Source organism: Malaya genurostris, chromosome 2 (genome assembly GCF_030247185.1).
Source record: "Malaya genurostris strain Urasoe2022 chromosome 2, Malgen_1.1, whole genome shotgun sequence".
Taxonomy (NCBI): domain Eukaryota; kingdom Metazoa; phylum Arthropoda; class Insecta; order Diptera; family Culicidae; genus Malaya; species Malaya genurostris.
This window is the reverse complement of record NC_080571.1, coordinates 215,958,827-215,981,939: the sequence shown is the minus strand read 5'-3', so window position 1 is coordinate 215,981,939 and position 23,113 is coordinate 215,958,827. Positions and strand designations below refer to the sequence as shown.

The following is a 23,113-nucleotide window of genomic DNA, read 5'->3' as shown; positions in this document are numbered from 1 at the left end:
TTTGGTAAGCAAAAAAAAGGTCTCACTTTTTCCTACCGCTCTGCAATTTTTTTGCTAAACTGTGATCAATTTCAAAAATCTGTGATCAATTTTAGAGTCTGTGTAAATCTGTGACCATTTTCAGAAACATGTGAAAATCTGTGCCATTTTTTAAATCTGTGCAAAATGTTGACAATCTGTGAAATATAGATTAATCTGTGAACCTGGCATCCCTGCTTACCAGTGCGGTGAACTGGTGAGCTGCGGTTCTTTTAAAAAGACCTGTTAGCTATCAGCTCACTTTAAAGATTCGATTCACTGGAATAGCTCAGGAGCGAATTGACCATCTCTACGCTAACTGCAAAAGTAAGTTACAGAAATAGCAGACGCGTGAAGCCCTCTGTTTCTTAACCATTAATCGCTTCAGCATGGTCATAAATTGGATTAGGAATATATTTTCCTATAAGTATTGTAAAAGTTTGCTGCATTAAGTTGCATATTTCGCTTCGGTACAAGGTTTCCTAGGTAAAGATAGGTAAAATGATGTATAACTTTTCCAGAAAAGAATAAACCTATGCGTTACCTTCTACAAATTTATTGAATTTTATATTTTCTATAATTATTTTAAAAAAAGCATGTATAAAAAATAACTTGATACAAGTTATGATTAGAAAACTAGTTTTAAAGGGGTTGCCATAATTCAATAACTAAAACTGACTTTGAAAAGGGATAAACAAAAAGTTCCATCGAGTTCCACTTAGATTTATTATAGTATTGGGCATATCTTTTCCTATAAATTTTGGAAAAATCAGCTGCATGAAGTTGCATATTCCGCTTCGGTGTAAGATAAAATTTTGTCTAACTTTGCCAGGAAACAACAAACCTATGCACTACCTTCAACAAAAATATGAGATTTTTTTATTTTCTATAATTATTCCAAACAAAGTATGCATAAAAAAATAACTCGAAATAAATTATGAATAAAGGGGGTTGCCATAAAAACGCTTTGTATATCTGAAATGGTGCGACTTTCTAGACTTTCGTTATATTTGACAAAGTAAATTATTTTCAATTATTCTAAAACTTTGTAGAAGAAAAAAATTTCTATCTCTTCGGAAAAAAAGTTATGGTTATATTTCTTGTCAAAGTAGGCCATGAATAATTAGGGATAGAAGCAAATTACGCGGTATATATTTGTAAATAATTTCTTAAAAGCAACTATCTGCATTAAATAAACGGTTTGGCAGCTACTAATTTATGTCCACGTTTTAATTGATTCGAACCACTGTGCGTTCTACTAAATGATTAAATACACTTTTCTCCTTAGTTCCAGAACCGGAAGTCGGACCCGGATGAGATACACATACATTACTCAGTTCGATGAACTGTGTCGAATGGAATGATATAGAACACTTAGCCCTTGTGAGGGCCAATTTTCACTAGTCAATTTTTCAAGTGATTGCATAAACTTTCTATACGAGAAAGGCAATAAGTGTACTTTTATTGAGAAGCATAATTATCATGATTTTGTGATAATACTAACAATTAGATACAAATTGATCTGACAAATATAGGTTTAAATGTTGCAACCATGTACGTTATACGAAATTGAAGAAAGCACGCTGCGAACGGATCAAAGCCTGTGGTTTTTTCTTCTTCCGTACCAGCGCGTATCGACGCATGCCGGTTTTGCATAGTCATTTTGAATGACGATTTGAATGTTTTGACACTCATTGTAGGATAATTTCGGAACCGGAAATTGGAGCTTTTCTTCACTATTGTCGGTGCTTTCGAAAGCGGAAACCGAGGACTAGTAGTCTCATAGTAGTTTTATATATACGCTTACTAACAAAGTCTGCCGACTAGATGAATTTGTCAGTAAGTTTTATAAATTTTCGCACCTCGTTTTACCATCACTTGTGAAAGAATACTCATGAAAATGAAATGTTTTAACACTTATCGCGCTGTAATACCGGAACCGGACGTCGGATCTGGAACAATTTTTTGGGGACTTTTTTAGGATTTTGAATTTTTAAGACCTTTTATTTGCATCTTAGTTTGTGGAAATCGGTTGAGAAATTTCTGAGAAAATTGAGTGCGTTATTTCTCATAGATTTGCGCATATTACCTAGTGATTCCGGAACCGGAAGCCAAATAAAGATGAAATTCATTAGCAGTCTATGTGACCATAAGACTTTTAATTTGAATCTGAGTTTGTAATAATCGATTCAGTCATTGAGTGACATTACACATACACACATACATTTTGTGATCTCGACGAACTGAGTCGAATGGTATATGACACTCGGCCCTCCGGGCTTCGGTTGTAAAGTTGGTTTCCACAGCGATTGCATAGCCTTTCTATATAAGAAAGGCAAAAATCAAATAAATAAGAAAGCATTCAGATATATTTATACGTTATTTCCATTTCCATTTACTTACTCACTCAAGCAGGATATTTTCTCTTGCACTCTGAATTTAAAATAATCTCAAAGATCGGAGTTCGGAAGTTTCGATACTGTCAATATTAATTATTTTCTTTTTCATGGTCAGGAAACCTATTAATTTTAAATTGAAGCTGTATCTTAACCTATTTTGGTTATTTGGTATTTTTTCAATTATAACTAATAATTGTGATCATCCAACACCAATATCTTACAATTCTTTGGCGTTTTTTTTAAATGAAAGGGATAAACGTGGACAATCGTTCATGATCTTGTATGGTGTCAATTCTTTATCAACCGGTAAATGCATAAACGCAATTAAATTCAAATTATTGAATGAATATTTCTCAAAACTAAGGAACCAATTTGCGTACTACCAGTATTCTAATGTCTGCTGTTTGGCCTTCACAATAATTTATCACATAATATACTACACTATCACCCGAGTTATAAAGTTCGAAGAGATATCCGAGAAGGAAATTGGAGTTATGAGCTTCAAATGAAATGCATTCCGTAAGTAACGGATATATCTACCATGATTATTTTTAATCGAAGAAGAGTTATTGCTTTTGATATGGATAAATTTGATCATAAAATCATAAATAATTGTCATGACATTTGGCGTTACCGCGTCCACAATAGTCGACAAAATAAACCGCTTACGGCCGGGACAATGAAAAAAAAACAAAAAACAATACAGTCGATTTCGAAACAAGTTAACTAACAAAACGAACAAAAGGGAACGCCGCCAAATTGAGGAAATGCAGTAGTTGTTGACTTTAAACGGGTTCATCTTTGACCCTCTGCACAAGAAAGTGAAACCTTGATTAAGGAACAAATTCACTTCGGATTGAAAAAGGTGCATTTACTGCAACTCAATAAAACGAACAACGTAATTTACATTCAGATCTATATTTATTTATTTATTTATTTATTTACTATTATTGTGTCCATCGGATACAAAATGTAAATGCACAATTATAGTGAGAAAAACCTCATTTGAGTTGAACAGTATGTTTGTCATACTCAAACTGGAGCAAAAACCGCTATCGTTTCAAAAACGTTACCGAAAATAATGATCACAATGAAATTTAAAGCTAGTATCACAAATACCGCTAATAAAATAAATATTTTAAAAATTTAAATCTCAATCGTTTTAGTTTTTTCTCGAAATGACTAGATGATTCTCCAAACTCGAAAAAATCCTCATCAGCGATGAAAGTTCGAATGGAAGCAGTAATCGGCTCATTAAACCCAAAAAGGAGTCGAATGATTCTTAGTGTCAGTAGGATCCATAGTACTAGCCATGCAATGATTCTGTACACTAAGAATCGGCTGCGAAGTTTGTTGAAACAGAAAGGCCAAATTTCACAAAAGGAATGTAATGCCAGGACTTTGCTATGCTAGAAGAAAACATGTTTTGATTTAAAAAAAATTGTTCCTTCCTTTCCCAGATTTTCAAAAAAATTTATTTAAAAATTCAGTATATTTAATGATTATTTTGTAAATTTCGCCGAACGTCGGTACTGAGTGATGAACAAGTCAGTAAAATCATGACAGATTGGAGTTCAGTTCAACTTTGCCGATCATTCAGCAAACCGAACTGACTACTGAATATTTATGTTTATGAAGAAAAGCGGAGGCATTTTTGCCGGTATTGTCAATGGCGTACGTTGGTTTTAAATGTGCTTCAATAAGGCCTTCTAATGTGATCTTCGGTCAGGACACACGAATTCGATGTATATTAATTGTCACCTGCGACCAACAACTGGAAAAATGCCAATTTTGTCAGTAAGCTGTTAACTATGGTTAGTTCTATGAGAAAATGGACAATTGTATATTGTTTTTTTTTTGCATTTGTCAATGAATGACAGCAGCAGGCTTAGGCATAAACAATCGAATCAGTTTCCTAACAGATATATCGAGTACAAGTTTCAGTTGAACGATGCTGAATGAAACCCAATTGCAATCGGATAGTTGAATTCAACTGCAATTCAGACTGAAACTAGTTGTGCAGAGAATTAATTTAAGCTCAAATGCAACATTCAATTTCGCTCACAATCGGTTGTGCCTTAATACTGACTGATTCCAGTCATGAAGAAACTTAATCTATTTTAGGAAACACGGTGAAATGCGTCATTAGTGGAGTTTAGTGCTATTTAATTCGGAATCATTTATTTCTCTGCAGAAAGTTCTAATAAATTAGATTTAGATTAATTAGAACCAGCTAGCGTTCTTGAGCATGACGTTTCCGAACATTAAAGTGTAGTACTTGAGTATCAACATAATTATTTTCTAACGATAAAAAGGCAGAGTAAAGTGCTACACTCCAGTGTGGAAGTTGACCGTCTTTTTTTAATCGGTCACAACCGTTTTTAGCGTATGGATTAATTGGCATATTAAGAATGTAGTTTTCAAAAGGTGCATAACCAGTAAAGGTTTACCTTGATGCGGATCTATGATCACTTTCCGTTTATAACTAGGACTCGAAATTTCGATATGGGAAAAAATAATAATGTCGCGATGTTGCGAGAGATTCATTCTAATATTTATGACGGACTTTGGTAATTGTTTTGTGAAATTAATTGCTGTTCATGAAAACTGGAAATTGTTTGGAATTTTTAATGGTACATGTATAACTCTTGGGACACATAAATAGAAGCTTGCTCCGAGTATGTTCATGTAACTCAGAATAAATAAATTAGCAGGTGTTTAACATAACCCCTAGCCTACGGTGCTCTACGGGACGATATATTATTAACTCAAAACTCGGCCTCGGTAAATGACTTCGTTTGTTTTATTTTCCATGGTTATTATACCATTGTTGCGAAATTGAGCACAAACTCGAGGATTACATTATGGCGCCAATTTTATCTGGAATAATTCGGTTTCGTGCAATCGAAAGGAACTGTGCAAATCGATATATTGATAGAATATTTATTGTCAGATGTATTAATAATTGACAATGTTTGCAATGCTCCGGAATGATATTAATAATGGTAATTTCTAATCGCACTGTTTTTGTAGTTTTAATAATTTAATTCTTCATTCGCGAGAGATTAACTAGTTCAATTTAGTGATGTCAGATACTATCTTTTAGTTGTCATGAATTAGTAGATTATAAGCAGTGGCGTGCCGAGGAAATTTTGCGCCCGTGTGCAAAAAATGGACTCCATCTCCGGAACGATTACTTGAGCGAGCAAAAAAAAAACCATGGATTGGATTGCCGCCCTTCAAATCCGTTGCGCCCGGAGCGAGTGCGCCCTCCGTCTTCCCCCCCCCCCCCCCCCCCCTGCGTCACCCCATCTGATTATAAATATTGACGCATCTGATTATAAATATTGACACTAATTACGTTACACCCAATGTCTTTATTTGTTTCAACTTCTCCGTTTGCTTTTGTGTGATTTTAACGTATAGATTCTTGGCAATCCGCAATGTCTCACTAATATACGTAAAGATTTGAAAAAAAAACAAAATCGAGGAAATATAATGTATTAAAACTGTTTGGTTGACGACCCACGGAAATACGAATTGTGATAAAATCGAATACAATATCTTTGCTTCAGCTCTAAGAAGCAATATCACAGAGAAAATTGTTCGAAAATTGTGCAATACTGCTGTTACAGCGATTCAAAAACTCAAAGCGAATGCACCGAATTTCATCTTACTTTTAAATTCAATCTACCAAACAGAGACAGCAGATCTCACTCTAGCTAATGGTTTTCGTATATGAGATGACTACTGAAGTTGAGGTGAATGCGGGTACCGTTATCCTATAATCGCAGTTTTTTTTGTAAATAGAGAAAAATATCTAAGGAGCCATGAGAAAATTAAGTAGTTTTCTAAAGTTTTGAAGACGATTTTAATTATGTAACCAGTGAACTTCTGTGCCAATCACTCATTTTTTTTTTTAATTCAGTTCTAATACAGATGAAGTATTTGAATTAAATTGAATAATCGTCAAGTATGCTTAGGAATTCGCTTACAAAAATTATTCATAAATTATCAATTTAATTAATAATAGTAAACAAACATACATCCGGAAAGTATTTCGTTCGCGAGAAGACTAAAACTTTTTTTTCCAAATTTAAAGAAGAAACTTTATGAGGGTGCATTTTATTCCGTTGTTTCCGCGCGTTTTGTCTGGTTATTTTGATTAATGTTGACCCGTTGTTTAAGATCATCCTGCTTCTATGCTCAGATATCTATGACTTCGCGTAGTTTAAAATGCACATTTTCATGTTTTTCACAATCAGCCGTTTTGCCTCACACATATTTTATTCATTGAAAGTTCAATGCAATCCAATTTAGTTTTGCATCGATGATGGTATTCCATCAAATTTTCGATCGAGTTTTCTATGCAAATTTGAAATACATCACTACTTAGTCATCATTAAAAATGACAAAAATAATTGTCGTGTAAGGGCCGCTAATTTCATGCACACATTTGGAGCAGGAAATTGAATATAAAGTGACTCCTCAAGTCTCTATTTTTCAATTTACTTTAAAAGCAAAACTAAGCGTAAATTAAAATATGTTGTATAATTAATTGAAAAATCAAGGAAATATAATTTACTTTTACATCGATGATGGTTTTCAACCAAATTTTTGACTCAATTGATATCTATTTCAAAGTGGAATCACATGTCGTGTGAAATTCATTATATTTGTCTGTGTACACATGTATTTACATCTATTTTCATGCACATATTTGGAGCAGGGAATTGAATGTTTTTTCAGTGATTTCCCGTTCCTTTCGGAATAGGGTAACGGAATTGAATGTAAAATTACTTCTCAGGTTTTTTTTCAATATACTGTAAAAGCAAAACTAAACGTAAATTGAATTATGCTATGATATTCATTGAAAAATCATGGCATTCCAATTTACTTTTACATCCATAATGGTTTTCAATCAAATTTTTTATTCAACTGATGGCTTTTCATATTTCTGAGCTCCTGTTAATGTTTACCACACACCAACAAATTTTGAATAATACAGGCGACTTAATTCCTCATACGATATAATTCATAAAGAAATAATTTGTCATATGACGGAAAATTTCATTTGTAATGACTCAATGTTAGATTAGCTTGAATTTTACTGGTTTCGACTGTAACTTGCATTCTGCTAGCAGGTGCGACTGTATGAATTTAAATGTACCTTTTACCAACCAAGCAGATGTATGCTTCTGTGGCTCAGTCGATCAACAGACGTACTTGCGATCCAATGATTCTCGGTTCAAGTCGCGGCGGTTGCTATCGGTATTTCCTTTATTTCAACGAATTTCATGTCATGGAATTTTAGACACAATATTAAATGTTCTTGCACGTGAATTTGTGTGAACTGTGATGCTCAATTTATGTGCATCTTATAAGATTTAAAATCACAGGGATTTTTTTAAGTGTGCACTATCTATTGGCAATAAATATTGAGATTGGCCCTAATAACAATGCAGTTCACCTTCCCTGCTAATTTCATATCAATAAGACAGATGTAAATATAAAAGAAAAGAATCTTTTAGTAGTTTAGTAATAGTTTTTCGAGCCAAACGAAGTTATCATCGAGTATACCGAGTATTACGGAAAATTCATTGTGAGAAAATTTATGAAATCTTCATTGGAATCGATAGAATGATCAATATAATGCAAATGTTTCCAGCGGCTCCGTTTTAGAAGGCCCATGCGCAAGGTCCAATTTTGACACAATTTTGGTTTTTCACGATTAATACCACCGGCCCATAATCCACACCAAACAGTGACTTTTTTGGGATGCATTGGTAGCTCTTGCAATGCTTCTGACTGGTCTTCACTTCAGAAGGGGCAATTTTGCTTGTTGATGTATCCATCCAACCAGAAATGAGCTTCGTCGCAGAACACAATTTCTCGATAAAAAAGAGGATCTTCCTCAAACTTTGCCAGTGCCCATTCATGATTGAATTATAGACCAAACGACGATTCATGATTAAATTATAGACCAAACTAAATAAGTTTGACAATGACACAAGCCACGATTCATATGGGATCTGTCAAAAACAGTGTTACCGAAAAGATACCAGCAATAAAATCATCCTTTATTGCCTTCCCCTGTGCACTATTGGGAACAAAACACGAAAGCAAGGTTTTAACTTTCCGTAGACATGTTTATGATCTTGAAAAAAGTAATATTTTATTTGTAATACTTGAAAAAGCTTAGGTGCTCACCAATCGCCACCTCCTTTCTACACACTTGGAAGTTAATTTTAATCTCGGCGAAAAAAGATGCAGAAAATGAATGGCGATATTTTACTGAAATTCTTTCAAAGATAGCTTTTCCAAAATACTTGGTTCATTATTTCCGATTTCACGGCAATCCAAAATGTCGTTTTGATGTTCGGTTTTGTAAATCACTGTGTTTATTAGCATTTGGTTTAACCGTAATCAGAAATTTAATGCTACTAACACCTAGGAAAATCGTGTAAATTTACGTCTTCTGAGACCGACATATATGAGCGTTAAAAATAACTCAATTTTACAGTAAATATAGCCTATATTTAATTCATTCTGACATACTTTCAAGTGCTAAAACATGTAAACTTACACGTTTGCTTGAAATACGGGCGTATATTTATATCATTCTTGGAAACTTCTGTCGTTCCACGAATTACGTTCTTATGAATTGTGTCATATGTAGATTTGTGTCACTTGTAAATTTTATATTTTTTTGCTGTGTACCGTAATCTCGGTAAACAGCTTTTAGACAACCGAAATTCGGAGATTATTAAAATTGTGGTTCCTACTAGAAATGATATGAAAGAGCATTCATCTTACTATGTAAATGCTTTGCAGTATTTACTTCATCTGATAGGGTTAAGGTTCCAATATTCACCTCAGCTCCAGCCGTCATCTTATATAGTTAGAAAGAGATTTACTGTCTCTGTTCGATAGATTGATCTTAAGATTAAGATGAAAATAAATGCATTCGCTTCGAGTTTTCGCGTCGCTATTTTTTTGCAGAATTGCTACTTAGTGCCGAACCAAATATATTGTATCCGATTTTATCATTTATTGTTTGAAAGCAAACTAATCGGAAAAATAATATTGCGACTCTTCTAATGAGTTGACTATAGGTATAACTGCCCTATATATTTTTACATTTTTGGGACTGTCATTTCAACCGCCAACTTAATGTTGAAATCTATAAATCTATGATAATGAATTTCAACTGAAATGTTTATTTTATGTTTAAAAAAAAGAAAAAAAATAGAATTCATTTTAATTAATTGCCCAACATCTCGGCAATAACATGAACACTGATAATTTCGGTAATTTCTTTCCAAAAGCGACGAAGATCTGTTGATCGTTTAGGCGTTTAGGAAGGAAGCCATTGTGGATCGCCAAACAATTCGGAGTGAAGAAATCGAGAACAATTATTTCAAACAACTTACAGCTGCTTAGCACACTTAAAATCGATTTTTGAGCTCGTCAATACAAAATTTTACCGATTGTTCAGTAATTCGCATGCCCATTACCGAAATTCGTTAATGTAAAGTTCTGACATATCGGTAAAGCGCATTTTACTATCGAAGTTTGGCATAATAGGGTAACAGAGGTATTTTGGCCACTATATATATTTCGGCCCACCTAACAATCTTTATGGATTTAATCGATGTTAAGTAACCCATGTTGCATCAATTCGAAGCTAATCACATTAAATTACCTATTGAGGAAGGGGTTTTCAAAGATGCTAAGACATTTGGTGGATATTTTTACAAAGTTGGTAAAAATAAAACCAATCCACAAGTAGGCCAAAATATCTCTCTTTCCCTATGCTGCCTAATTTCTCCGTAAACAACATATATACCGAAATCAGCAAATCCGTTTGCCGAGATTTCGAACAGTGTGTTAGATTTTATTGAAATTCGGTAAGACATTTGTCATCTGATGTCACCTACCGATTTTGTATAGCATCGGACGTCGCCATTTCTTATGGAGCTGAAGATAAATACGAATTGAGATTTCAGTATTGCGTGCAAAGCTAAGTGGAATAAAAATGTTCCTTTTATATATTCTTTTGAATATTTGTTCATTTCCAGGTAAGAGGGACACCAGAAACAAATGTTTTTATCTGTGATATTTCTTTTCACGATTTGCATTTTCTCTTTTGAAATAAAGTGAGCATCAATAAAATACACTAATACCCCAAATTTGCCTTTTGTGTTTCATGCAATAATAACGCAAAATCCTTTCCATGCTCGATTACTGGTAACTCACCAATCCATGATTGAATCCCGATCACTTTTGCCGAAGTAACAGCAAAAGCTCGGCAATAATTGACAGTTACCAAATTCAGATTCTCAGAAATTATACAATTTGGCCGAGAAGGTTACCGAACACTCGGCTACGCAAATCTCGGCAATTATTTCACCGAAATTCAGCGATGAAATTCAACTTTGTACCCTGCGATAAGATACATGGTTTTTGCTTCCTTGTTATAAACAGAAAAGACATATGATCTTATCCATAAAGTGCTTCGACGTCACTCATGACACTCGATGGTAGTTAGTCCGGTCTCAAACCGAGCGTGCCTTCAAGCCCATTTTTGACGTTTTCCGATTTTATGAGCTTTGGATTTTCGAAATATTTTTCGTCGCTTGTTACAATCCGATGAAAATGGAAATGAAATTTATTCGTATCGTAAATGGGGCATTTGTACTGGATTTTTCGCATTTCAATCTGTCGTTCGAGCAGTTCGTGTGGAACCCTTTAGCAAAGCATTTGATTTTTTCCCATGGACCTCAGACGATCGGAAATGGCTTGCAGTCCCGGACCTAACACATATATGGCGCTAGTTTGAATGCAGTTACATTTTTTTCAACTGTTAAATTTTCATGATATTCTATTCATTAGTTTGTGAGTTATTGTGCTAAAAGTGACGCTACTTTTGTTATTTTCAGAAGAATGGATCAAAAACAATTCCGTGTTTAAAGTTTGTACTGTTTCTTGATGGGAAAAATACCGTTCAATCAAAGCAATGGCTTGAAAAGTGTTATGAAGACTCCGTTCCATTAGAAACAACAATAAAACATTGATTTGCTTACTCATACGCAAAGACACTGATGATGCAGAACGCAGTGGACGTCCCAATGAGGCGGTAACATCAGAAAACATAAAAAAATCCACAACATCATTTTGAATGACCGAAAGGTGAAGTTGCGTGAGTTATCTGAAATAGTAAAGATATCAATAGAACATGTCGTTTTTATTTTTCATGGGCATTTGACTATGAGAAAGCTCTGTTCAAAATGGGTAACGCGTTTGCTCACTTTTGACCAAAAACGAGAACGTGTTGACGTTTCTGGGCAGTGTTTGGCCATGTTTAAACGTAACAAACCGGAATTTTTGCGTAGATATGTAACAATGGATGAAACGTGGACTTCGGAATCAAAACGATCGTCATCTGAGTGAACAGCAACTGGTGAACCTCGTCGAAAGCGTTCGAGAGCTCAACAATCGGGTGAAAAGGTTATGGCCTCGGTATTTTTAGATGTGCGTGGTGTAATATTTATCGATTATCTTGAGAAAGAAAATACCATCAACAGTGAATATTATAGAGCATTATTGGAGCGTTTGAAGGCTGAAATTTTTTGTTTCATGTTTCATGTGACAAGTCAATCAAAACAATCGTAAAACTAAAAGAATTGAACTGCCACATCCACCGTATTCGCCAGATTTGGCTCCTGGTTGTTCGCACACCTTAAAAAAGTGCTCGCCGGTAAGGAATTTTGCACGAATGAAGAGATTATCGCTGAAACTGAGGCCTATTCTGAGGCAAAAGATAAATCGTTCTACAAAAGTTGTATTGAAATGTTAGAGCGGCGCTGGAATGATTGCGTTGCTTTTGATGGAGATTACGTTGATGAATGAAGTTAAGTTTGAACCAAAAAATCGGGTTCTCTTTGTTAGGCCCGGGACTTTTCCGCCCATGTTTTATCATTCCAATAATGATTGTAGCTCTGGGGTCCATCCAACAAAATAGCACCTTAGGTGTGGAATATACCCAAATACCCTGCATAATGTAGCCTGTAGACAGTAAAGCGATATTTCAAACTTGCACATCGAACAGTGTTTAAAGTAGTGCATTTTTCCATGTCTAAAGTCTTTCGATTTGTTTTCATTGTTTTGAGTACACGGGTAAAAATCTATTACCGGTACCATAGTTTTTCAAACATGAAATCATAAACCATGTCTTCTCATGAAATTTCATGAGCAAAATGATTGATATCATGAAAATTTTCATGAAAGATGTGTTATTGTTCATGATATCAATCGTTTTGATCATGAAGGCATGACTTATTATTCACGATAGACATTATTCATGATTTCATGATGTTAAATCATGGTTCCGGGAATAGATTTTTATCCGTGTAGATTTGGCATAACGCCAGTACGCTTGAGATGTTCTATTACGGTATGATTCCATCAGAAATATTTTTATCTGGTTCTGATTTAAAAACAAACTTAAAATATAGAAGCTTTGCAAAGATTGTGAAATAAATAAAAGTGGACCCAAACATCTCGGACTGGTGCGAAGAAACAAGTTCGCAAATTCAGTAGAGATTAATAGGTTAATGTGCTGAACAGCGAAATAAAAATCATCACCACTAACAAATATTGTGTTCATTCTTGCACTGAAACCGTTCATTTTTGCCTATTGCTACACTTTTCCTACACCAATACCACTGTTATAGTACTCAGTGTTGAGAACTGGGTGAATCGATCCACGGGTAAAAATTTAATGCCGGTACCATGATTAAAAATCATGAAATCATGAAACAGGTTTATCATGAATAATAAGTCACGATTTCATGAGCAAAACGATTGGTAACATGAACAACAACACATCTTTCACGAAAATTTTCATGATATCAATCATTTTGATTATGAAATTTCATGAGAAGGCATGGTTCATGATTTCATGATTAGAAAATCGTGGTACCGGTAATAGATTTTTATCTGTGTACAACATTTTCATTCAAAAGTACAACTCAGAGTGTATTAAAATTTAAGGAGAGAAGATCAGCTTGGAAACCACATTTTATCTTATTTTATTTGAAGCAATATATGACGTCGTTGGCCATAAACAAATCTGTATGAAATAACTAATAACTAAAGCAATCATCTTTGAATCTGCACTGAAGAAATTACCGAATAAAGCCGGAATGTTTTGCAGTAATCGTAAGAGAAAGTGAACAAAGAGAATCTCTCATTATTACATTCGTCGTTTTGAACATTTTATACAGAAATATAATGATGCATTGTCGTTGGTAGATGTTTAGCCTTTCAATCCGTTACGAAAGGTTTGACAAATCTACCTGAAGTCTGCTGGTGGTGTCATCTTTTCTTAAACAGTAGAAACTTATTTCTATATCAATGTTAATAATTTAGGTAAAATCAAGGGTTTCAATGACTATAACTATGAAATAATGAGGTTTATAGGTTCTATAGGTTTATGCCCATGGAGTTAGTATATCATGCATGCATAGTTTTAAAAGTAACACATAGTTGATGTGAGCATTGTTCTCCAACCAATCGAAAATACTCGCACTCGCTATTTTATTGATCACGATGCAATGGCACTCGTTACTCGTTCAACTAAGCATCACTAATTAATATTGGAAATCGAACAACGCCCACGCCAACTGGTAACAAGTTACGGTGAACAATTTGCATGCAGTGGAAAACCAAAACAGTCAACATTGATACTGAATTGCATAACCAACTTAAAACCTTAAAAACCGATTCCCGCGGTGGAGATCGGTTCTACCACAAAACAAAAAAAAACAGACATGATTGAAACATGATCGAAATCGACTTCTTTTGGGGCAACCTGGCCATCTCACCTGCAGGCTTGCCAGGAGATGCTGAAAGTGTGGCATCGGCATCGTCCGGGTGCCGGAGCTGGAAGCCGCCACGTCGGAAGCCACCGTACTGTCCGAAGCAGTCATTTGCGAATGTGATCTCATAAGCTCCTGTGAGGTTTAGCGAGATTTAAGGATTTCGATGGGTGGCACAGTGCGATTTTGAGTTCGTTCCAGGACAAGGTTTAGGTTGCAAAGTCGGGTGAAGTAGCATTTACGGGACAGTCAACGTGGGTAGTGTTTACCAAGAAGAGATAGATTTGTTGTTGAAAGAGGTACATGATTAGTTACTGTTAGCGATTGTAAACTTTGAAAGCAGTTAGGGTGATTAATTACTGACGCGAAGGTTAAATCGTTCTCAATTTTCAGGCACTTACCTCATCCTCCATTACACTACTTTCGGCATTCTGAACGGGATCAGTCGGTTGTCGTTGTCGGTTTTTCCCTCGTGTTCGTTCGCGGTTTCTTCTACCACTGTTGGTACAAATGAATAATCTTAGTGATATGATATGTTTCTGATTGGTTGTAAGTCCCGAGCTTACCCTTTTTCATCGGCCCCGTTTTGTGACATCACGTATGAATGATCTCGTAGGGCATTCAAATCCGCTCCATCTCGATGGCTTTCATTATCTTCGTTGTTGTTGTCGACACCACCAGGTTTCGGCTTTACCGACAGCCGAAGATCGGCGTGACTTAGTCCGGCATGACACGTGTATACACCAGCTTCGCGGAACGTCACATCTAAAATTCGGAGAGCACCCTTTTTCGAAATTTTGATTTTCTTGGATTTGATCAACGGTGTTTGGTCTTTGCTCCATTTTATTTTGGTCCGATTGAATCGCTTGACTGGACATTTGATTTTAATTTGTGTTCCAAAGAACACTGTAGCGGCACCACCAATTTTCAGTGTAATTTTGTTCTTCTTGGAGTCATGCTGTATGAAAGTAGAATTTGTTCCAGCAATTGGTGGACGCTGATCTTCCGGCGCACAAGCCTTGCTATTGCAAGGTTTCTTATCCGGTGGCTTACTGCTGGGGCACATCGACGCAGGTCGCTCCACTTTATGTTCTTGGGCCATGATCTGCTTGCATTCCACGCGACGTTCTTTAATTCCTCCACCACACGGTCTGCAATATAAAAGTAGTATTATTCGATCTCGTGGACTAAAGCTCAAAGACCTTACTTTGAACATTTGCTCCAATCGGAAACTTCCCATCGAACCGGACAATCGATAATGTTGCAGTACTGTCGATCCGGTTGAGGTTTCGTTGTGCACATACTGTTCGGCACGATCATCGTATTCTCACCACCTCGCGTTACCTCGTGTATGCAAGTGACCTCACGTGTTTGAATCCCGAACCCGCAGGACTTAGAGCATGGTGTAAACTCCGAATAGTTCCACCGCGGTGGACATGGAATATCGTTACAGGTTCGTATCCTAGCTTCCGGTTTGGTTTCTGGTGAACAGAGAAAAGGAGACACAATCTTTCCGGTATCATCCCGAATGCAGTTGATGATTAGTTCTTCGACTCCACCCAAACAAGAGGCACTACAGCTGGTGTAGCCTTCTTCGCGCCAGGAATAAGTTTTCCCTGGCACGGCAGCTTGAACTTTTATTCCATCTAGATTTTGTCGGTTACCATCCCTGAAATAATTCAAAAACTTATCAATTTCACTGTTGGGTTGGCAAACTGTCGAAATGTCTACTTCAGATAGGACTCCTCAAAATTGTGCGAATATGAGCACGGTTCCATCACGCAACGTTCAACCTCATCCAACGGTTTGTAGGCGTGACACAGAGAATCGTTCAAAATGGCAACTCGCTTCGAAAACTCCAGGAAGATCTTACACCGGAACGGCTTCCGCCGTATCCCTTCTCCACATGTGACACTGCACGGAGACCACTCGGTGTCTTGGATGAACCTGTGAATGAAAATAAATTCAGATGAAATTCAACATCAACCAACATATGAATTCATTTGGTTCGGTTAATGTATTGATTCTCACGTCGGTAGGTTGAGTCGTGATATCATGTTACCGTTCAAGTTTTTCATCAGTCGCACATTCTTTGATCGATATACTACAACTACTTTGAACTGTCCACTTGGGACCTAATGTGATGATGAAAAGGAATCAATATTCCCTATTTTGGACCGGATATATTGAGAATAAAAATTAATTCGGTCCGTTTTTCGGGATCAAAAATGTAATTATTTCAAAATAATCAGAATTTCAAGATTAATAAAAGTATCGTTCATCGCTAGTTACTACTTTTTTCCACCTATCTGGAAATTTTTGAACTCCATCTCGGAAAAATGTCTCGTGAGGTGATCCAAGTTTCAAGCTAATTCCCAATTACTGCCAGATCGTGCTGAATCCGTTGCAACAACCATGTCCCTCTTGAGCGTTTCCAAATAATTTTCCACAATTTTTACGACATGAGGCCGAACGTTGTCATGCAGGAGAATAACTACATCATGTCTTGTAATGTGTCCAATTGTCGAATTTTGTTGGTTGTTCAGAGCGAGGCTTGTCTTCAACTCTGAAATCTCCATTCTTGAAACGTCGAAACCTACATGCACAGCAAAAAATTATGAAATTTGAGGTGACGTAAATCCGCATATGACTCAAATCATAAGAGCGTAATTTGTAAAATGACTGAATTTTACAAGAATGATTTACATATGTCTCGAACATACACTACTTTAAAAGCAGACGTGTAAACTTATATGCTTCAGCACTTAAAGAAAAGGCAGAATGCATTGAACATGTATTGGATTTATTGTGAAAATGAGTCATGTTTGACGATCGTAAATATCGGTGTCAGAAGACGTAAATTTAAGCGATTTTTTCTAGGTGTGTGATTTAGGGGAGAGGTCGCATGAAAGGGACACGTATTGAAAAGGACAATTCGAGTAACCCGTAAAATGAAAACAGTTTCAAGACAACACTATTTCTATCCTATGGCAACCTTGACACAGGATCGTTCGCGGTAAACTATATATTTCTGTCATTTCAAACATGGCGAATTCCTGCGAGTGTTGATAAAGAATATTAAAAGTAATTATACTGTAATTATTGATAAACGTTTGATCGAGTGCTGCAAGTTCATTATTCACCTGTGAATTACTGTTTAAGATAGGCTGAACATCTACAGATACGAAAACGTAAGGTATATAAACTTTGATTTAATATTGTAGATTTTGTGGTTGAGTTTTCAAATTTAGTATGATATTTATGAAAGGGACACAACAAACGGCTATGAATGGGACGTCCCCTCATAACTGTCCCTTTCAAAACTGCTATTTTACACATGGTTTCTAATAAAGTTTTTGCATCCTTTGAGATTAAAAATGCAACCTACAAAGAGAACTCGGGATGATGCACACAAAATTGAAGAGGCAGTTAATGAAGTGTTACAAAAAGACCTTTTCGCGATCAAATCTTTAACTTCGAATGAGCCGCAACCTGAAACATCTACCGTAAAAGGGACAGGACTTGGATCTTCCGCTTTTAATGAACCACGACCCTAAACTCTGAATGAGTCACAAGCTGGATATTACGATACTGAAGTTCTTATATCTCCGGAGCCTGTCAACCGTTTCCTAAAACTTCTCCTCGAAAAACCACCAAAAAGCAACGTAAAGATAAAACCACAATTATAATTGAAACTCCTGAAAGAGATAGATTGCTTTTAGAAAACATGGGATATCTTAGAGAAAAAACATTCAAGACTGAGAAACATAACATAACATAACCTTAAAACATGTGATACAAATTTTTCAAAGCTATATAACCGATCAGGAATCAAACAAACCCAGAAGTAACAAAAAGGACAAAAAGTGCATTCCAAGTCTAACAAGAAAAGTATGAAACTGTTGATTAGTCTTTTATTTTGAATATTTTGAATATCCAGTAAGGAGAACTTTTTTTCGTTATTTCTGAGAAAAATAGTTTAATAAAGTTGATTTCTGTTTAAGTTTATGAAAAAGTGTTTAATGATATCAATCTTTAAGATAAAAATGGCATAACAATTAGCTCCAGTCACTTTTAAGTTTGATTTTTTTGTAATTATTTCAACATATTCCATCGAATAACGTACTTTCCCTTTTATAAATTATTGTGTCCCTTTCAATACGGTCAATATATGAAAGGGACAAAATAATCATATTTTAAAAATGCGAAATTGGATAACTAAGGTTTGACTATTGGCATTTATTGCATTTCACTTCAAAATTCTATTGATAAATGCTTTCTATTCGACTCTAACCTAATGTGAATATATTATCAATTTCCTACTAGGATCTTAAAATCGAAAATGTCCCTTTCATGCCACCTCTCCCCTATCAGTTGACGCATTATCATTATAAACATCCACAAGCATTTGATGTGCTTCAGCTGCACTTTTCTTCCAATTAAAACAGAAAACTAAAACTTCCCGCCAACGCTGCTTAATCAACACTCAGTTGCTCATAATTAACACAGTGAAAAACAGGGCTAAAAAAAATCGAAGTAATATGAACTGAATATTAATGACAGATGTCTAAGCTCCTGTTACTATCGACATCAGCTGTTACTGTTCAATATTCATAATTAATTTGTATTCCCAATAAGGAGTGTATCGATAAGTAATTAGCAACATTCAAACAGTTATTACTCTGGAATGACTTAATTTTTTGCAGCGTGTTTTGCGGTGACATGTTTGTTTACATGTCAATAACAGCTGCGCAATCGATTGGTTTCGGTACGGTTTATCGTTACAATGATGAGTCGAATTGATCCGGAAATGCGAAAGAAAATTCTGCACACTTGGTACTCAGAAAGATGTGTCACATACAACGAAATTGCAAACTAGGAAAACGGGTCCCAGCCAGCCTGGCCGGAACATAAAAGTGGTTGAGTACATCAGGAAAAACCCATCGGCGTCGACGCGGGATTTGGCCAAGCAGTTCAACACCAGCATCGGGATGATTCAACGGATCAAAGTTCGGAACTCCCTGAAAACGGACAAGAAACAGAAGGTGCCGAAAAAGTCCCTGGTACAGCAAGTTCAGGCCAAAACAAGAGCGCGAAAACTGTATAACCGGATTCTACAGAATAAAGACGGATGCATCCTGATCGACGACGAAACCTACGCCAAGGAAGATTCTCGAGCGCTTTCCGGACCGCAATATTATACGAAATCGGTGTACCAGGACCTGGACGACGCTGACACCACGGTGGCGATGGAAAAGTTTGGGCAGAAGGTGTTTGTCTGGCAAGCAATTTGTACCTGTGGTTTGCGGTCGTCAATTTTCTTCACGAAGGGCACAATTAATGCTAAGGTGTACGAGGAAGAATGTTTGAAGAAGAGAATGCTGCCACTGTACAGAAAGCATAAGGCTCCTCCTCTCTTCTGGTTGGATTTGGCTTCAGCTCACTACGCCAACTCCGTATTGCAGTGGTTGTCAAAAAATAATGCACAATTCGTGGAAAAGGACATCAACCCACCGAACTGCCCGTATTTTCGGCCAATTGAAAGGTATTGGGCAATCGTCAAGCGGCACTTTCGGAAGGAAGGTACAGTGTCCTAAAACATGCAGGAGTTAAAAAAACTGGATAGCTGCCACCAGGAAAGTTACCAAAGTAACTGTGCAGAATTTAATGAAGAATGTCAAGTCCAAAGTGCGAGCGTTTCACAGAAACTAGGATTTTCTTCAATATAATCAGTGAAATGCATAAAAATGTAATTTTTCTACAATAAGGAGTGTATCGAAAATAAGCTATCCACATACATTCGTGTTGTACGCATGTATTTGTGATGGTTTTCTATACTCAGATCACAGGATGCTGTGCGTTTGGCTGTCAGTTTTTGTTTGTTTACTTGTTTGTGCAGATGAAATTCTGCGTTTTCAAATTGTCGCTTATTGAAAAGGAAGTTAAAATTAAGGTTCTGGATACATGACTAAGTGAGAAGGGCATTACTATGCGAAAATTGGTGAATCGGTTTGGAATTCATCATTCCAGTGTTAAAACTATCAAAAATTAGTTTAGGGAACACTATTCTTTGGATGAGCTACCAGGAAGAGGCAGAAAACTCGGTTCTTCTAACCCGAAACTGGACAAGAAAGTGGTATCTCTAATCATGAAGAACAAATCAATGCCAATACGTGATTTGGTCAAAAAAGCAGGAACGAGTGTTGGAATGATCCAGCGTATCAAGAGGCGAAATCACCTGAAGACCTACAAGAAGCAGGAAAACTCCAAAAAAAGTGTAGAACAGAAGAAGCGAGCAGCGACAAGGGCCCGGAAATTGTATTCGCGTCTTTTGCAGTCTCCGCATGCATGCGTTTTGATGGACGATGAGACTTATGTAAAGGAGGACTCAAAAACCCTTCCAGATCCGCAATACTTTACTGTCCTCATTGGGGAGGATGTGAGCGATGCCGACATGTCGATTCAAGTGAAGAAATTCGGTCGAAAGGTACTTGTATGTCAAGCAACATGTCCCTGTGGTTTGAAGTCAACCATTTTTTACACTACCGGAACTATAAATGCAGAAATCTATCGATTTGAGTGTCTCCAGAAGAGATTGCTGCCTTTATATAAGTAGCATAGTACATCTCCACTGTTTTGGTCGGATTTAGCGTCGTCTCAAGAAGACTGGTAAGGCAGCTGGGAACATGCATTAGTTGATTTGGGGTCAAGCGTCCAAAAAATGCGATGCAACACTTGTCCGGAACTTGATGAAGAGCGTTCGATCAAAAGTTCGAAAATTCGTGAAGGAATAACTCAAATTTCTTCCGGTTTTCATTATGCTCAAGTTTGACGTCGTACAATAAAGGATAAATTTTTAGTTTGAATAAAATATTGTTTTTTATCATAATTTAAATGAAAAATTTGTGGATAGCTTATTTTCGATACACTCCTTATATCGAAAACTGATGTCAAAATATGTTTTTTTTCGCTTTTTTATTCAGTAATCAATGTTGCTAACAGCTTTTCGATACACTCCTTACAATTGCAGCGCAAGATGATGATATACAGATCTGACTTGACCGTTTGCACACGACAACAATTCGCATCGATAAACGATGCGTGAATTGTGCTGTCTCTTGAAGAATGGTAGTCCGAATTACCGTCTACTAGAGCTGCCACCTGCATGAGCTTTATCCGGCAGTGTCGGGCCTAGAAGTAGCTGTCAGGCTGCCGGACTTATAAAAAATCTACCGGGCCGCAGTACGACCGATGACTGTTTTAAACTGGTTATCCATTATGTTATGGTTGTTGTCATTAAGTTGTCATCAACTCAGCATAACTATTAATCAATATCAAACCAGAGAAAGATTGGAATAAGCTAGATGATGAATTGGGATAGCGAAAAATTAAAAAGTTTTTGTCAGTGATAGGATTTAAACTTGGTCACCTTTGGATTACCTCAGAATTGTTTCTCGAATTTAATTATTCTGGGATGTTATGAAATACATCTCAAGAGACACTAGATTGAACAGATTGTACATTTGAACTTTGCATAGTGGATGCAGTTCATTTGCATATATTTTTTCGTCTACCATTTTATCTAAAAAAGCAAAATAAATTCGTCGTTTATGTCATGTCAATATTGTGTGTTGTTACGCTGAAGCTCTTCTTACACTGGTACAAGTCAGTAATGAAAGAATTTCCATTAGCCTTCGTTCATGAGCTTCTATATTTTCACCAACCATAAAAGTGAAAGAGTTTAAGATGAAAACTCTACCTAGTGGTAGAACCACAAGTCCACTAATAAGTACTTATTGACTGAAACATTGTTGTTAACCAAAGAACCAGACCACCTAGACAAAGAAATGCGCATATCTCTCGCATCGTTGAGTTTTCTGTAATCAAATCCATAGTTAGATACAAACAATGTGAGCAAATAAGGTAAAACAACTACTTAGAAACATCTCTACCACCAAACATTACAGTACAATTTCCGTATGATTTAAAATTCCGGAAAGCCAAATGCAGGATCTTTTTTCTCAAATAAAGTTGCTGCCGGGCGAGGGATGCCTCCGAGGTGGTAACCCTACCGTGAAGTTATACAGTGATACTTTCGATCAACTTATACAAGCTTGGGAGCACAAATCGTTGGAAGTTATGAATTTTCTTTTGGGAATCTAATGATAGGTGGTAAGCAGAGGTGGACTGTAAACCCCACCGGTACATACATGTGCCGGTAAGCACGAAGAAAGAATAACACCGTAATTACGAACGACGCTCACAATAGGCGAAGTTGGATTTCGTTTGTGCGGTAAAGAAAACGAAACCCGATACCGAAGCTTGTTTTTAAAAGCATCAACATACAGGCTGTGATTATTAATAGTTGTAATGATAAAAACATTAATAAGTCCAAACACAAAGCAAATGCACCATTCAAACGCTTCGTCTGCAGTGTGTTTGAGACATGCAGAATCCTGCGCTCCTATTATTTCTATAAATTAAATTCTAAAACTAAACAAAGTCTTTTGTCGCTATAATCACTTTTACTTTAGTATGAAGCGCCTTTTCAGAATTTACCCAGTTCAAGAATGGGCAGGACTTAGTCGCGAATATCTCCTGTTGTATTTAACTCAGGAACATAACATTTTTATCGGAAATATGGTCAGCAATTACTGATAATATTTTCAGTAGTTTTAATTGAAATCGAAATTTTTTAAAATGTTCGGTATGATCAAGCATTAAGGTGAAATTCAGTGCCAAAGTAAGGCGCGCAAAATTTCAACAGCATGAATTGAAGATATCATCGCACAAAGCGGAATATTTTCAGTAGTT

At 36.2% G+C, this 23,113-nt stretch overlaps 1 protein-coding gene across 2 annotated transcripts in view; it reads right to left on the bottom strand.

The window, feature by feature from the left end:
- Positions 1 to 23,113, bottom strand: part of LOC131427532 (protein madd-4) — a 671,835-nt gene that overhangs the window by 23,152 nt on the left and 625,570 nt on the right. The window contains exons 11-15 of one of the 2 annotated variants that reach the window (XM_058590802.1): positions 16,031 to 16,246; positions 15,507 to 15,968; positions 14,866 to 15,450; positions 14,701 to 14,797; positions 14,306 to 14,434 (exon numbers count right to left, since the gene is read on the bottom strand). In XM_058590802.1, the coding sequence (XP_058446785.1) occupies positions 14,306 to 14,434; positions 14,701 to 14,797; positions 14,866 to 15,450; positions 15,507 to 15,968; positions 16,031 to 16,246 (1,489 nt within the window). The remainder of the gene's footprint in view (positions 1 to 14,305; positions 14,435 to 14,700; positions 14,798 to 14,865; positions 15,451 to 15,506; positions 15,969 to 16,030; positions 16,247 to 23,113) is intronic. The other variant, XM_058590803.1, reaches the window with a different exon arrangement.